Raw genomic sequence first — 18314 nt, 5'->3', positions numbered from 1 at the left:
TAACCATCTGGATTTGTTTCAACTGATCTAATATTATCTTAGAATATGATAAAATAGTTATAACTAAGGATAAAAGTGAATCGGTCATTCTTATCCGAAAACAGAGCTTCCGAAGCCTATAAATACAGCCCTAGGGTCTTCATTGCACAGATCTGGAATTCTCAAGCCTTAGCGAAGCCCTGCTAAATTAGAGACTGAAGAGCCATGAATTTTAGAGAGGAGGAGGAGATCTTAGTGAATTCTTCGGTATAAAGAAGGAGAGTTCGACAGATCTGCAGCCCAGTTCTTCCAATGAGATCGCACTGTTGCTGTGATCTCGATAAGAGTGGTTATCTCACCATCACCAAGATAATTGCTTTGGTTTCTTGACTCCTTCGCGAGTCAACGAAATCTGCACTTTGATCCGATCCGAGGTGGTCCACAGATAAACCCTGGCACAGGCAAAGATCCCACATAAACAGCAGGTGATAAACGCCCATTGTTTTTGTTTTAACAAGAGTTGTAATTTTTCGTTTTTATTGTGTAAGAGTCTTATAAAAAGACTATCTTTTTTTTTCTTTCATTGTAACAACTGAAATTGTAATGAATACATTAATGAAGAAATCAATTTTTGACCAAAACAATGTTTATCAAGTAGCAGGCTGTTCGTACTACTTCTCCCTAAAATATTTTTGGTAATTTAGTTAAGTATAGCATACTCCTTATCCTTTTCACAATTGTGTGGTTCATCCTTTCTGCAATCCCATTGTATTGTGGTGTGTGTGTGTAACAGTCTCTTGGTGTCTAGCGCCATAAAAAGAACAATAGTCTTTAAACATCCTTGGAGTATACTCACCACCATTATCAATGTGAATATAGTTCAAGAGCTTCCGGTTTTTCTTTCAACTTTGGTATGAAAGTCTTTGAAAACTTCAAAGACTTGATCTTTGGTTTTTATGACATTGAAAGTCTTTGAAAACTTCAAAGACTTGATCTTTGGTTTTTATGACATACACCCACACCTTTCTAGATGCATCATCTATGAGACTTGATCTTTGGTTTTTATGACATACACCCACACCTTTCTAGATGCATCATCTATGAAGGTCACAAAATATAAGGCACCACTAAAAGTTTTTTTATTTATGGGTCCGTATACATCCGAATAGACTAAGTCCAATATGCCATTTTTTGTTATAATTTTTAACAAAAGCTGCATGGTATTGTTTCCCAATCAAGCAATGATCATAGTGGGATAGTGTTATACCTTACATGGATGGAATTAGTTATCGCCTTGCGAGAGTTTGTAGCCCTTTATCGCGTATGTGGCTAAGCCGCTTGTGCCACAAATCCATAGAGATACCTTCTACTGTTCCAAGTTTATCATTCTCTAAGTGAAACTGAGTCTTATACTTATAGAGAGTGCAATACTTCTTTCCTCTCGCTAGTACAAGTGATCATTTGGTAAGCTTCCAACATCCTTTATCAAAGCTACTTATGTATCCTTCTTCATCAAGCTTGCAGATGGAGAGAAGATTAAGATGAAGATCGAGTACAAATCTAACATCTTTTCGAACCATCTTTGTTCCAAGGTTAGTAGTAACACAAATATTTTCAATGCTAAGAATATGAGAAGAGTTTTTGTTACCCATTTTTACCATTCCACTATTACCTTCATGAAGCGAAGTAAAGTAGTCCTTCCAGGGAGTAGCATGATAGGAGACACCATAATCAATCACTCATTCTGAATCTTGACAAGTGAGATTTGCACAGTCTTCTTCACCAGCCGAGGAAAGCACAATTTTATTGTCACTGACAACAATTGAACTTTCATTCATTTCTTGTTTTTCATTGGTCTTTCCTTCCTTTTGTTCTCGCTTGAGCTTGCGGCATTCCCGTTTTATGTGTCCATTCTTCTTGTAGTGATAGCAACTAATGTCCTTTCTAGATTTTGATTTTCCTCTTGACTTGTCTCAATTCTGAGGCTGTCGATATTTCCTCATCCCCTTTTCTCGGTAACAAGAGCATGAGAATGGGACGATCTAGATAACTTTCTTCGTATTTCTTCATTCAAGAGGCTGTTTGTAACTTGGTTCATGAATACAACTCCATCAGGTGCAGAGTTGCTAAGAGACACCACCAGCGTCTCCCAACTATCTGGTAACGAGCTAAGCAAAAGAAGGATATGAAGCTCATCGTCCAACACCATCTTCATGGCTGCAAGTTGATTTACAATACTTTAAATTTCATTCAAATGTTGAGATATAGAATCATCTTCCTTGAACTTGAGATTGACTAGCTTCTGAATAAAGAAAGCTTTGTTGCCGGCGGTCTTTTTTTTGTAGAGATCTTCAAGTTTCTTCCACAAGCTGTTCGCCGCAGTCTCATTTGACACATGATGGAATACAGTGTCATCCACCCATTGCCGAATGGTGTCGATGGTTTTCCGATCAAGCTTCTTCCAATCATCCGCCGATATGGACTCTGGCTTGGAGTATTCACCTTCAACTGGAGCATAGAGGTCCTTGTAATATAGAAGATCCATCATCTTTGCCTTCCATATCATCCAATTGCGGCCATTCAAGCTGATCATTCAAACACCATCGACAGGAGTCTCCATCTCAACACAAGAAGATTAGCAACTTCGTTCTGATACTACTATTAGGAAATTAACAGTACAACAAGACATTTCCCGTCTTTGTGATGAGATAAGGAAAAAAATAGAAGAGAAAAAAAACAGAGAAATAGAGATTATACACACAAGATTTACCGAGGTTCAGCTCAAATTGAGCCTACGTCCTCACCCGCCCCTTCTTCACCGTTTCCGCTATAATCAAATGAAAGCTTACAAATGGTCTTCTCTCAAGTTGGTATAACTTAACTTGAGGTTCACTTTCTCTCAAACTCACTTGAGGATTATAACTTTCTCTCAAAACTCACTTAAGAATTACAGATTGTATGTGGTTCTTCTTCTTGCTTCTTGCTTTTAACCTTCACCATCTTCCCTCTATTTATAGGGAGGATATGCCTCTTGGGTACACCACATTCATTGCACGGGAAAGTTCAAAGACTAGCCTTTTCTTTTTCCCAATGCATGGGGAGAGACAATCTACCAATGCATGCATATAGTCAACCACAAAATCTCCATGGATTAAATCAATATTAATTCATCATGGGGATGAACCCCGGTCCCGTCAAAAATGACTAATATATGTTCACAAGAGTTAAACATTTTTGCCAAGAATATATAAGGTTATTGATATACTAGTCTTAAGTGGCTGATATATTTCCTTAATCCATTTTCAATTTGCTCAAAATCCTTGTTTTTTCTTTCAGTGGACTTCTGCAACCTGAGAAGCAATTCATTGATTTGCTAAAAATTAATTGGTCAACTACAGAATGGATTTAGGTATTGTGATGAAATATGAAATTACACCCATCTCCCAATGCGTAAATGACAGAGAAGGTGTTGAGATCGTGAACAGTCTGGCATGTGTTAGTGCTCTCAGAACGTTCACGCCTGCAATATCAAGGAAAAAAACCGATATATTAATAGTCTGCAAGAAAATGAAATAAAAATAAGTTGAGTAAATGGATCGATAACTTCCAAGATCAGAGCTTTCTGCAGCATCAGATCAGCAAATTCGTTAATTTTTACATCCTTCGCATGTATCAAATTTGCTTGCTGACTCCGATTTTAGCCCCGGACAGTCTAATTAACACTCCAAGAAATATACTAAAATTTACATGATAAACTTCTTCAAAAATTTTAAAAGATGAAAATTGTTTGTTCACTTATTTTAAAAGATTGACATATGATTAGATATCAACTAAAAATTAGAAAACTAAAATAAAGTTATATTGGCCATCATTCAAAATAAGAAATGCCTTGAAACATAGATCATCATAAACACATTCTCTCAATCGTTAAAAAAATTTAATAATAATTACCAAAAGAAAATTGGATGCACTTGGAAGAAATTTTTTGATGTGCTGAGGTGAATAAATAATGTCAATCTATTAGGAGATGACAGATATGGATAGTTTATATTAGGATTTGGATAGTTTATAGGATGATTTCAAATTCCTTAATTATAGATAATTCAAATACAAAATGATAGAATTGAAGCCCAAAGATTGTTATTATATAATATTAATATCTTGATTCAATTTAATTATATATAGTTACTATTTAGGACAATTTGATATCCCGAAATTATAGGGAATTCAAATTGAAAGATCATTTCCTAAAATCACATGAAATGACTTAAAAATATTAAATAAAAAATCAAAATATTCCTAATTCCCTCTTTAAAAAAAAACTTTGATGTATTATGAGATGAGAGAGGCCTTTGGCCTCCCCCTCATTATCCCTCCATTCACACCCCATTATGGTGGTGTAACACACCACTAAGTGGGGGTGACTCTTAGGTACTCAACCTATTCACATTGACTAGTATAAATATATATCATAGGCCTTTGGCTTATGGATAGGTTTTAAACACGTTATTATCACGAAGTGTTCTTGAATCCCTGAGCCATAAAAAAAAATATTTCCTTCCTCTTTTGCGCATTGAGATCTGGTTCGTTGCAGCGGGAACGTTCGACGGATCATCGCAAGGAGGCAGCTTTCTACGGATCTTTAGTATCGATCGTCCCTAGATCTTTGATCTAGAGGTAATTACTATAATCCATAGAATAATATATGGCAGCTGGAAAATTAACAGAAAAAAGGAAAATTTTGTGACTGTTCACCGAGGGTTACAGTTCACTCGGGAATTTTTCTGTTTATTAAGCAATTTTATTGTTGTTCATCTAATCTAATTACTTTCATTATTTGTTGGCATAACTAGTAATTAATACTATTAGTTAATTGCTATTAAAAAATATATATTACTGTTCACAAAATGTACCTGTTACTGTTCATTTTATCTTAATAGTTAGAGCATTTAGAGGTTTTGCACTGTCGCCATCATAGTCCCATGCACACGTCTCAGAGCCCAACTCTCAAAACCTGTCCACATGCAACATCTTTAGATTTTTCATGTTTAATAATTACGGAAGGTCCTGAGATCGCTCTGCCGTTAGTAATCTAAACTAACGGTGCGTATGATATGTCTCCTCGTGGCCCACGTAATTATTAAATATTTAGGTTATATCTAATTATATGCCTGAGATGTTGCGCAATTGTTATGCCTGTTGCATATATTATTATTAAATTACATGGATGTTTAAATAAATAATGTTGTGGTTTTTGGATCAGCCTGTTTGTCACCAAATTTAAATTTCTTGCATTTTCTTTTCTTTCTGAGAGAGAAATTGTAGTGAGGATATAATTGTAAAAAATCAAAGACCGGTGTATTCCATTGAAGACGAAGGCATTTTTACAAAATGTAGGGACCCCAAGGGTTTTCCAAATTGTATTTAATTTTATGTTTTTTTGTTATCTTTGGACTGTATAATCGGACTTTGGACACTTTTTATTTTTTGGTGACGGGATGATCCACGCAACATGTTTATTGCATGAATTTTTAATTCCTTATTATTAATTCATGTCTTTCAAATGCATAGATAAAATGGCTAAAATAGCAAGCGTTGATTTCGAAGTCCTTGACGCTGCTGGCAAGAATTATTTGAGTTGGCATGTGGACCTGAAGTTCCACTTACGTGCCTAAGGCTTATTAGCCACAATTTCAACTCCTGCTCTACCGGCCCCGGCCACTGTTACGGGTAATGCTGTAAATAATGCTGAGGTTGCAACTACAGTGATCGTCTCTGATATAGATAAGGCGAAAGCTATTATCTACATCAGGAGACATATTGATCGGACCCTGAAGGCCGAATACCTAACTGTAGAGGACCCAAAGGAATTATGGACTGCACTTGAGGACCGATACAAACATCAGAAAAATGTGATCCTCCTACGTGTACGTTATGAGTGGGAAAACCTCCGACTTCAGGACGTTAAGTCCGTAGCTGAATACAACTCAGCACTTTATAATATCACCTCACGCCTGAAGTTGTGTGGTGAAGAAGTTTCAAAGGAACGCATGTTGGAGAAGACTTACACATCCTTCCACGAGAAGGATGCAATCCTCATGCAACAGTACCGCGAACGAAAGTTCAAAAAGTATTCTGAATTGCACTCCATCCTTCTGATGGCGGAGCAAAACAGAGAATTGCTTTTGGCCACTCATAACCTACGCCCTGCAGGCTCAGCTCCTTTACCCGAAGCTCACATGTTTACTTCCCAAAAGCAGAAGAAAAAGCAAAAGGGTAAATTCAACAAGGGGAAAGCCTCTAAGTGGCAGGCCAGATGTCCACCCCAGAAAAACAACCCTCCCTAGAGCAGCAATAGTGAGGGAAAGAAGAAGTGGAAGAAGAATACCACTGAGCTGTCATCCATTCCCAAGAACACTTGGGAGGACAAATGCCACAGATGTGGCATGACTGGACATTGGTCCAGAAACTGTCGCACTCCACGACACCTCTAAGATCTGTATCAAGCGAGCCTGAAGTCTCCTGTTGAAACAAATCTGGTGGAAAAGCAGCCGTCTACTCAGTTCAATGCTGATGACTTCGAAATGGATGATCTTCTCGACTAGATCCATGTTATCTTTATATGCATTTAAATTCTCATAGTACTTTCATCTTTAGTTCTTTATTTTCCATGTAATGCACTTTACTTTTCAATAAAGATAGTTATTTTCTTTAGATTAAAATATTGCATTCATGTTATAGATGAAGTGTGAGTGCCTTGTGGACAGTGCCTCGACGCACACAATCATTCGCGAAAGAAGCTATTTCAACAACTTATATGATTATGACGATCCCGTAATTACGATTTCGGGACTATCTAACATAATAGAAGGATTTGGTAAAGCAATTATATTGCTCCCAAATAAAACGAGACTAATAATAAAAGATGCATTATTCTCTCCGAAATCTAATAGAAACCTCATAAGTTTCAAGGATATTCGTTTAAACAGATATCACTTGGAAACCAATAATATAAATGAGGATGAGTATTTGTATGTAACTCGTCAAAAAGATGGTTCAAAAACTATCTTAGAACGATTCAAGGGACTCCCGTGGGGTCTCTATCATACATATATTCAACCAGTAGAAGCTAACATGATTGTGCACCAGAAGTGCCATTCTTCGACGAAATTTAAATTTTGGCATAACAGACTAGGTCACTCAGGATCAGCAATGATGTACCACATCATGAGCCAATCAAGTGGACACAACCTGAAGAACCTAAAGATTCTTCAGAAGGGTGATTACTCTTGTCTATCTTGTTTCCAAGGTAAACTGATCACGAGACCTTCCCTTATGAAAGTGGGATTAGAGTCTCCTAGCTTCTTGGAGAGAATACATGGCGATATTTGTGGGCCTATTCACCCCTCAAGTGGACCATTTAGGTACTTTATGGTACTTATAGATGCATCAACCAAGTGGTCTTACGTGAGCCTTTTGTCCACCCGCAACTTAGCTCTTTCAAAGCTATTGGCACAAATTATTAAGTTGCGGGCTCATTTCCCTGATAATCAAATCAAGAAATTACGTCTTGATAATGCGAGGGAAATCACTTCACAAGTCTTTCAAGACTATTGCCTAGCAACTGGCATCAAAGTTGAACATCCTGTAGCACATGTTCACACCCAGAATGGGTTAGCAGAATCTCTAATTAAGAGATTACAATGGATTGCTCGTCCATTGTTGATGCAATCACAGTTGCCTGTTAAGGCTTGGGGTCATGCCATATTGCATGCTGCATCGCTTATTAAAATACGGCCCTCTGGTGGCCATATTTTGTCACCAATACAGCTTGCTTATGGTGCACCTCCGAATATCTCACATTTAAGAGTGTTTGGTTGTGCAGTTTACATCCTAATTTCTCCTCCACAAAGGACCAAAATGGGTCCACAGCGTCGTTTGGGTATCTATATAGGGTTTGATTCTCCCTCTATAATTAGATACTTTGAACCCCAGACGGGTGACACATTTAAGGCACGTCTTGATGATTGTGAATTTGTTGAGGATTCATTTCCTAAACTTGTCACACAGTCCAGGAAGCCTGATGCTTCTAAGACCATTTCTTAGAACACTAAGACTTTGTCTCATTATGATCCGCGTACTAGTCAATGTGAAGATGAGATCCTAAAGATTCTTCATCTTCAGAATACAGTACATTTACTTCCGGATAAATTCATTGATAACCCGAAGATTATCAGATCACACGTCCCTGTTGTCAACACGCCAGCTAGGATTGACATCCCCAAAGATGGATGCAATCCGCCGGCAGCACAAACGGCTGTACCTCAATTGAAAAGAGGACACCCACCAGGTTCGAAGGACAAAGTCCCTCGTAAAAGAAAAAATCCTGGAGAAATAAAGATGAACACAACACAGGATATTAAGCTCAGACCAGCTTCCTCTCCCCTCCTAGATTCCCTTGAAGAGGAACAAATAGGAGAAACATCATTAAATTTTGTACGTACTGAGGAGGTACTTTACAGAAAAAACACAGTCGTCGACGACGACTTTGCGTTCGATATTGCCGTTCACGTTACTAAATACGACGATGACATCGAACCACAGTCTCTAGCGGAATGTAAACGAAAAGACGATTGGCCAAAGTGGAACGAGGCAATAGGAGTAGAGCTGGACTCACTCTTGAAACACGAAGTCTTTGGACCTGTAGTCCAAACACCTGAAGGTGTAAAACCTGTGGGATATAAGTGGGTCTTCATCAAAAAAAGAAATGAACACAATGAGGTTGTGCACTACAAAGCACAGCTTGTAGCATAAGGTTTTTCCCAAAGACCGGGAATAGACTATGAAAAAACATATTCTCCGATTATGGATGGGAATACCTTCCGATTCCTAATAAGCCTCTCATCTCTAGAAGGCCTAGAAATGCAGCTCATGGACGTTGTGACTGCATATCTATATGGCAATATAGATAAAGATATCTATATGAAACTCTCTGAAGGATATAAAATTCCACCAGAGATAGCAGATAGACCTCGGGACGTCTATTCTGTTAGGCTTCAAAGATCATTATATGGTCTTAAACAATCGAGGAAAATGTGGTATAACAGACTAAGTGAGTTCCTTGCTACGCAAGGATTCACAAATGATAAAGTCTGCCTGTGTATCTTTATAAAAAGATCGGGAACAGGATTCATTATAGTCGTCGTCTATGTCGACGACTTAAATCTCATTGGATCTTCTGCAGAGATAGCTGGGATATCTGAAAGCCTTAAGAATACTTTTGAAATGAAAGACTTAGGCAAAACAAAGTATTGTCTTGGCTTACAGATCAAACACCTTAAGGGTGGTATCCTGTTACATCAATCCACATATACACGGAAATTACTTAAAAATTTCCGAATGGATAAATGTCATCCTCTTAGTACACCAATGGTTGTTCGATCATTGGATGTAAAGAACGACCCCTTCCGTCCGCTAGAAGAGGGGGAGGAAATGCTAGGTCCTGAGGTACCTTACCTCAGTGCCATTAGAGCACTATTATATCTGGCTAACTGTACGCGTCCCGATATAGCGTTTTCAGTTAACCTACTAGCCAGATACAGTACAGCGCCCACAAAGCACCACTGGAATAGAGTTAAGCATCTTCTGCGCTAACTCCAATGGTCTATAGACCTGGGATTATATTTCCCGAAGGGTGGGTCTCCCACCTTAATTGGTTATTCAGATTCAGGTTACAGGTCTGATCCCCACACCGAGAAATCATAAACCGGATTTGTGTTTACATTCGGTGGTACGGCCATCTCCTGGAGGTCTGTCAAGCAAACCACTGTAGCAATCTCATCCAACCATTCCAAACTCCTCGCGATCCATGAAACCAGCAAAGAATGTGTTTGTCTTCGTTCTGTCATTCAACACATCTTAGTGTCTACCGGCTTGAAGACTGGTGACCTTGAGCCAACTACTATATTTGAAGACAATGCAGCCTGTGTTGCTCAACTTCAGTCTGGCTTCATCAAGGGTGACAAGACGAAGCACATATCTCCCAAGTTTTTCTGGACGCACGATCTTCAAGAGGAGGAGCAAGTTAAAGTACAGCAGATCCAATCATGTAATAATTTAGCTGACTTGTTCACTAAGGCTCTGCCTAGATGTACTTTTATAAAACTTGTAAAAGGAATAGGGATGAGACATCTGAAAGACCTACAAGCCTGAAGCTTGTATGGTTCAGGGGGAGTAACCTATGGGTTGTACTCTTTTTCCTTAGGCTGATGGTTTTTTTCCACTAGGTTTTCCACAGCTAAGATTTTAACGAGGCAAACAAGTTTACTCTGGATCCAGAAGTATCCACCCCATTAGCTTTACGAACCCTGAAGTGTTCATAAGCTAAATCCAAGGTAAGGGATGGATAAGGGGGAATATTATGAGATGAGGGAGGCTTTTGGCCTCCCCCTCATTATCGCTCCATTCACACCCCATTATGGTGGTGTAACACCCCACTAAGTGGGGGTGACTCTTGGGTACTCAACCTATTCACATTGACTAGTATAAATATATATCATAGGCCTTTGGCCTATGGATGAGTTTTAAACATGATGTGGTTTGCTGGTGCATGGATAAAAATAAAGGGCTGAGCAAACTTCGGTTTAGATTGAACAAACCGACGAACCATTCAATGTTGGTTAATTTGGTTGGGCTTTAAAAGCAATTCAGCTAGGTTCAATTTTTAAGAATGAACTCGACTCGGGACAAACGGCTCAAACTCGGTTGAACCAAATATTAGTATTAAGGTTTCAATTAAATTTTTTTTTACTTCCTTGCGCTGCAGTTTTCACGGTATTATAATGTAAAAAAAAACATTTATTAAGATATCTCTGTTTGGGTTGGTGTTTGAGATTTTTAAGGTAGTGCAGCTGAGCTTTGTGCTTCTAGTCATTAGCGTCGAGGCTGATCCAAGACCAAGCTGAACAAGCGAACCGGACTGAACCGAACCAACTTTGTTCAGTCGGTTCGGTTCCTCATCATGGTCCGTTAAGTTTCAGTTTGCAAAAATTTGGTCAAAATCAAATAAACCAACTGCTTGCTCTGCCATAGATAAAAGAACAAATAAAGGATTGAGTTATCTGTAGCCACCAAAGCTCATGCTATTAAAGATTATCTGAAGTTCTCTATTTAGCTAGATATCTCCACTATCTAAGTTATTGATAGAAATAATGTGATTAGGGAGTTTTGCAACTTGAAGGAATCTCTTACAAGCTATGGAGGCATAGTCGAAATGGCTAAATGTGATTAGGGAGTTTTGCAACTTGACTGTAAGAATTAGTAAATCATTGTATACTTCATGGATGTAAGTATGTATAATCGTGCGCATGCTATTTTACATACTATAAAATTTCAGAAAGATTCATTCAAATTCTATATTTTGCACGCACCTTTCGATGGTCATGTCATAAAACATTTGTTCATGTAGAATGCATAGGTACATATATTCTGATCACTGGAATCAGGTAGGAGCATCTCACATCTATTCAGTTTATGTACGGATTTGGTTTAACAAAAAACACCCATACTGCAAAAGAGTTAATTGAATATATATAATTAATTAAAACAGTTAAATCTCTTTAGGGTCAATTTGAACCCAAGTAAATTACATATGGCACCTATTTATAAAAGCGTCCACGTATAAGTTTCGTGGTCATCAAAATTGGTCTCATATATATACATAGTTCTTTAAGATTGAAACAATTCTAACCATTTGACTTGCCACATATATTTCAATTAATCTAGAATTTTAATTATACTTATCCCTATTCTTATCCATTGAAAAAAATTAAAAAAAAATTAAAAAGAATTAAAAAGACTATATCTCTATCAATATTTCTATAAAATGGAGATACAGCGTATTCAATTTTATTAGGATATATATCCTTATTTGTATAGCATAAAAAATTTAAAAATATGTCTATAGTTGTATACAAATCTATCGAGTATTTATTTCTCTATCTTATTGTATACGATTGCAAATTTGTGGACTTCAGCTTAAAAAAAATTTCTATGTACATTTAACCCGCGCTAGGAAGTTGTGTTGGTGCTGCGCTGCGCCAGTTGCATTTATTAAGGTCAACTTTACATAACCCCCAAAAATTATAGATCATTTCCTACATAACCCTTCTGAACTATCTTTTTCGTGCTAAAGAAACCTAGCTTTTGCGACGAAATCCACAACTTTCTTCTATTTTCCCCCCGAGAACAAGTCAAGATCGGAGCTTTAAGAAGTTTTAGATCTCATGTACTGTCTGTTGAATCTTTGCCTCTCATATTTAAAAGCATGAAATTTGAAATTAATTTGTAAGGAGAATCTCAATACACATGAGTTCTCTATATTTGCAACTAACCCTAAGCAATGCTTTATTGGAATATAAGCCCAAACATATCGTATATCTCTGTGGTTTGCAATAGAAAGTAGAACATCATAAGCAAAACACGAACTACAAGTTATTTATGAACTACCATAACTTTTTAAATTTATTATTCCACTAAATACGAAATTACGTGATCAATCTCTGCCTGAATGAGGGGTTCCATTGTTTATCGGGTTCCCGCCAGAGGGAACTTCGTGCTTCGACCCAGTAAACCTGAACACGCTCGTTACCGGATCTTCTCTTATTGGTATATGAACCCGAAACCCACTTATGCGGGCAGCATATTTACCACTTTGACCTTCATATGCTTGCACAGCTCCGAAACCTCCAATCTCGTTGTGTCCCCGACTTGGACCCGAAGGAGCAATTTGCTCGAGTATTTCCAACCCGACAGACCCGCTTGATAACGGGTTTTCTTCCATCGGGTTTGGACCCGGAGGAAATCCGATAACTCTTGAACTGAATGCACTACCTAGTGAAGATATAAGGATCAAAGCAATGCAGAGGAATCCTTTGCTCGCCATCTCTCTGAATTTTTTTGTGCTTCGAGTTGAAGAGGGGGATTGGGTATTTATAGCATTCAGATAGAAGCTATTAGGGTTTGGTAGCATTCTCTATTTGAAACATGTTATGCCTAGCATAAGCAATTTGCATACATTACGTTGGTTGTCTGCGATACGCTTCTGCCATAAAAGGAAAACATTTTTGGGTTAGGTCTCCTTGGGTGGAATTTCTATATGTGCAGCCCGCTAGACTGTATTTGGGGGTGGATCACATTTGGTCTGCTCAGGGGATCCAGCAGGGGGATCCACTAGGGCCTCTGTTGTTCGTACTCACGCTTCACCCGTTGATTCTACGAGTGCAGGAAGAGTGCAAGTTGGCTCTTCATGCTTGGTACTTGGACGATGGGTCCTTGATCGGGGATACTTTGGAAATTGCTAAGGCATATAAGGTGATCGAGACTGAAGGCCCAAGACTCGGGTTGGACCTCAATGTAACCAAAACTGAAATATTCTGGCCCTCACCGGATCCTAGAAGTTTGCTGGAGGGGCTTTTTCCCTTGAATATCAGTCGGCCTCGTGATGGAGTAAGGCTTTTAGGTGGAGCAGTTAGCATGGATGAGGGGTTTGTTGGTGGGTTAGCAGCAAAGAGGGTGGCAAAGGCGACTCAGTTAATGGAAGCGTTGGACCAGCTTAGGGATCCACAGTGCGAGCTCGTCCTTTTGAGGGCTTGTGCGGGTTTGTCCAAGTTGTATTTCGCCTTAAGGACTTGCCCGCCACAGCTCTTTGGAAAGGCGGCGACTCAGTTTGATATTGCGCTTCGGAGGTCAGTCGAGAGCATTGTCACATCCGAAGGCCCAGGCTTCGGGGATCTCCAATGGAAGTTGGCCTCTTTACCTATCAAGGCAGGCGGGTTAGGGGTCTATGCAGCGGCCGATGCCATACAATTTTCTTTTGTGGCCTCTCGAATTCACTCCATCGAGCTCCAAGACCACATTTTGAGAGGTTGTGGTGAGGTTTCTTTAGGTGGGTATTTTACTTCCACCAAGGCCTTTCTTCAAGCCAAGATACTTGAGGTTGACCTTCTTCAAATCACCACTAAAGGGTTTGTCCCCCCAAAACCAATGCATTACTTGACAGACATCTTTTATGGTGGCGTTTGTAGAGATCTATCGAGGAAGTTTGACCTTTCAGAGAGGCAGGTTGCGATTGTTGAGTGTCTGTGGGCAAAGCACACCCAGAATGAAGTTTGACCTTTCAGAGAGGCAGGTTGCGATTGTTGAGTGTCTGTGGGCAAAGCACACCCAGAATTTTTTGTTGGCCACGCCTATTGAGGGATTGGTATAGCGTATGACTCCAGGGGAGTACTAGGCCATCCTCAGATACAGGTTGTTGGTAATTCCTTTGTTCGTGGAGGGGACAATGTGCATAGTTTGTCATAGAACGCAGATGGATGCTTTTGGAGAGCATGTCATCCACTGTCAGAAGCAGTCGGGGTTTACGTACAGACCCAACTTAGTCAGAGATGTCTTATATGATATCCTCCAAAGTGCAGGGATCCCATCAAAGAAGGAAGCGCTGATCAACTTCCTCACTCCTCCTGGGGAGGCTAAATCTACTCTAAGGCCGGCAGGCGTTCTTGTCTACAGTTGGGGCGGGGGAAAGCACGCTTGTGTTGATCTCACAGGGGTGTCTCCGTTGGTGGGGTTTGGTAATGGAAAGTTCAAGGTTGGGCACGCAGCGGATAGAGCGGCAGAGGCAAAGTTGGGCAAACATGATCAAGCTTGCAAGGACAACCATCACAGCTTCATCCCGTTCGCTTTCGATACATTCAGTTTCCTTGCAGCTGATGCGGTGGAGTTCCTCAGGAGGGTACATAAATTTATGAATAAGAATATGGCGACAGTTGGGCCGGCTGAGTACGTGTTTCGTAGGTTAGGTTTTGCAATTCAGAAAGGATTAGCAGCGCAGCTTGTTGCTCGCTTGTCATCAACACATGTATAATTTTTTCAAATTCGGTTTATAAAATACGAAGAAATAAAATATTATTAAATTAAAATTTGATTTATTTCCTTGAACATTTGATTTTGGTTTCTGGATATGCGATTTCAAAAGATCTGAGTTGCATTTTTGGCAAATTTGTGTACTGTAGAAAATTGATTGACAATTTGACCTCCTTAATCAAGGATTCCAGTGGCTAATTTATAAAAAAGATTCCTTTTTTTTATATTTGGAAACAAATGACTCAAATTGAGGTTTGCATTTTTCTTTCAATAGATTGGATGGATCATAAAATATTTAAAATCTCTATGAAGCCTATAAGGTTATGAGTTTTACAATTTTCTATCAATTTGCTCGAGCACAGTAAATGATATATATGTAACAATCTATCATGCTCTGTTTGGTCTCAATATGACGTTGACAGTACATATACATATATTCAGGGCTTTGAAAATATAATGTTCAATCATTGATACATTATTCTGAGTTTAAAATATAAGATTATCTATCGGCTCTGTGGTCATGATGATTTTGGAGTTTGCATTACAATATCCTTTTCTAATCTTATACCATACTTTTTTAAATTAGTCTTATTAGATTAATTATGTAGGGGTGCACTGATTTTAGAGCACTTTTATACATAAATCTATTATGCTATATATTATATATATAGCAAATTAGCAACCTCTAGTTGCATAGATTCCAATCGTGCAAGAAATGTTTAGTTTCCTATAAGGGCTCATTTGTTAAGTGGGAGTTAGTGAGAATAAAATGCATATTTCCACTTCTCATTCATGTCTATTAGACATAACATCTTTTTTAAAGTAGGAATGTAGGTTTTCTAACTGTCCTTGGATTTGAGAAAGGACTTGAAACCTTTGACAGTCAGACCTACATCACCATCCTTCTTGTCTTATGAGCTTAAACTTGGATTAATTCTTGCTTTGTTTTGTGTTTCTTGGCTTTGAGAGCCATGGACTTCCTTTTGGTATCTTCTTCAAACTTTTCTTCGTGCTCATTCATTCTCATCTAGTGTATCATAAGGTTACCTACAAGATTGTCAAGAGCCATCTTACATAAATATGTGACTCTTCAACTGTAATCTTAGCATCCCATTCATGTGGGAGCAAGTGAAGAGCCTTGCAAATAAGTTTGTCCTTATGTATTTTTTTTCCAGGTTCTTTCATTTTGTTCACCACGTCAGTGAATGTAGTGACCATTGTTAGACCCTAGAGGGGGTGTGATTAGGGTCTTATGCTAATCTAATACGATTTTATGCCAATGAAAACTTATTAACAAGGTATCCTAGCAAGTATAAAATACAACAATGTATATGAGCTAGGATAAGCAATATGAAGAACAAGATATATCCTAACAAAGAGGTATATGCAATGTATGTGCAAGGATATATAAACTCAAGGGTAAACAATCTAAACTAGATAGTGGGCAATATAATCAACAAGCAATATACAAAGGCGATATAAGATATGAACATAAAAGGAAGTGCGCCAATGCAATCACAAACAAACAATATGATTACGGAGTTCGGTCCCCACGACCTACGTCTCCGCTCCTCACCTCGAGGAGATCTCCACTATCACAACCGGGTTTTCTACGTTCACCCGAACAACGTTTACACCTCACAATACAATCACTATGCAATCACACCTCACACACTAAGTGTTGGTCCTAGCCCGTGTCCTCCTCCTCAAGTGCTCGGTTACAACCTCTCCCTAGGCACGTCAACCGACGCCACTCCTCTTGGATTCGACCCCGTCTCTCACCACACACTTCTCTCGGTGTACAAGTGTATTACAAGTGAATCCTCACAATTAGGCTCAATACAAAGTGTTTGTTCTCTACAATGAATGAGAACGAATTATAAGCTCACTCTCTAAGTTACACAATCCCACAACCCAATTATACTATGAATGTAAATACAATAAGCTCAATGGTTGTGTGTGTAAACAAAGAGTAAATCAAATCAAACTAAACTCAAATAAATTCTAGCTTAATAAAATGATAATCAAACATTTATATATAAATGTAAAGCTAGATTGAGTTTAGAAACACTTCTCTAAAGATGACAAGAGAGTGGGAGAAGAGTGAATGCTCAAACACCAAAGGATGATCTCCACTTGCTCTTGTGAAATTTGCTCCACAAACCAAACTCTTGTAAATGCTTAAAAGCTTTTTAAACAAACACTAAAAACAAACTTAAACCCTTGATTAAAACTTTCTTAAACTAGTTTTAAAACTCTCTTGGTTCACTTGAAAAGACATCAGCAATGGGGTATATATACCCACTAAAGATCTTAGCAAAAACCCCCAAAACAAATGACAAAACAGCCCCCAGAGAAACAGCTCAGAAATAGCCGTTAGAAGTCCAACGGATCTATTGTCGGTCGACCGAAAATTCCGTCGGTCGACCGATGAGAGCCAAAACACGAAGAAAACTTTCTGGACTAACGTCGGTCGACCGGAAATTCTGTCGGTCGACCGATTTGAGCTCTCGGTCGACCGGACCGGTCGACCGACGATTCTCTGGAAAAATACTGATGAATGGTCAATTGACCGGTCGACCGTACCGGTCGACCGAAAACTGACATTCTAGAAAAATCGGTTTTAGAGCTGATTTTAAAACCCTGTTTAAAAATATCAAATAAATTCCAAAAAATGTAAAACTTTGGGGAATGATTGTAGACATGATAATAAACATGCTACAATGACTGGTTATCAAAAAGGACTTCCCAAATGAAAAATATCATCATTTTGCAAAATAGTCCAAAACATGAAAATATGAGATACTTGAATTTTGATGTTTTGACATAAACCAACTTTTGAAACTTTGTGAAATGTTTTTATAGACTTAGTAAAACATGTATAAACTGATATTAAAGTCTACAAACTAAGAATACAATATTTTCACAAATACAATAGAAAATGAAACCTATGAGTATGTATATGAAAATATATTTGTTTCATATCTAAGTAGATAAACCAAATCACAATATGAAACATGTAATTTCATATTTATAAACATGAAAACTAAAACTTGTGTTGTATATATATGTGACTACATATATATACAAGGAAACCAATAAAATGTGTGTGTATAGATAATTGAGCTTAGAGTACTTAACACACATAATATATAAAACTAATGTTACCCAAGCAAAGATCTAGATCTTCATTGTAGCTCAACTTGGTACACGTTGCGGATGAAGCTTGAACTTGATCTTTAACTTGAATTGCAAGGCTTCACCGACATTCCGCCAACCTCCTTTGGATATGATCGTTGAAGCTCTATTTCATCCATCCTCCAATAATATTGTTTGTCTACAATACATAAGAATATACAAACACTAGACAAATAATATTAGTAGTAAATTGTTTGTAAATCATCATCAAAACA

At 38.3% G+C, this 18314-nt stretch overlaps 1 protein-coding gene across 1 annotated transcript; it reads left to right on the top strand.

The window, feature by feature from the left end:
* LOC109823488 lies at window positions 5556-6326 on the top strand. Its single transcript, XM_020389769.1, has 2 exons — window positions 5556-5601; window positions 5656-6326. Exons 1-2 carry the CDS (start codon window positions 5556-5558, stop codon window positions 6324-6326), a joined length of 717 nt encoding a protein of 238 aa, XP_020245358.1.

Source organism: Asparagus officinalis, chromosome 9, assembly GCF_001876935.1.
Source record: "Asparagus officinalis chromosome 9, Aspof.V1, whole genome shotgun sequence".
Taxonomy (NCBI): domain Eukaryota; kingdom Viridiplantae; phylum Streptophyta; class Magnoliopsida; order Asparagales; family Asparagaceae; genus Asparagus; species Asparagus officinalis.
This window is presented reverse-complemented; position numbering and strand designations above follow the sequence as displayed.

Bases quoted from the DNA above. Each gene is read 5' to 3' on its own strand.
- LOC109823488 (XM_020389769.1), top strand. From the start codon at position 5,556: ATGGCTAAAATAGCAAGCGTTGATTTCGAAGTCCTTGACGCTGCTG. The intron at 5,602-5,655 runs GCAAGAATTATT...TACGTGCCTAAG, and splicing joins CGAAGTCCTTGACGCTGCTG to GCTTATTAGCCACAATTTCA.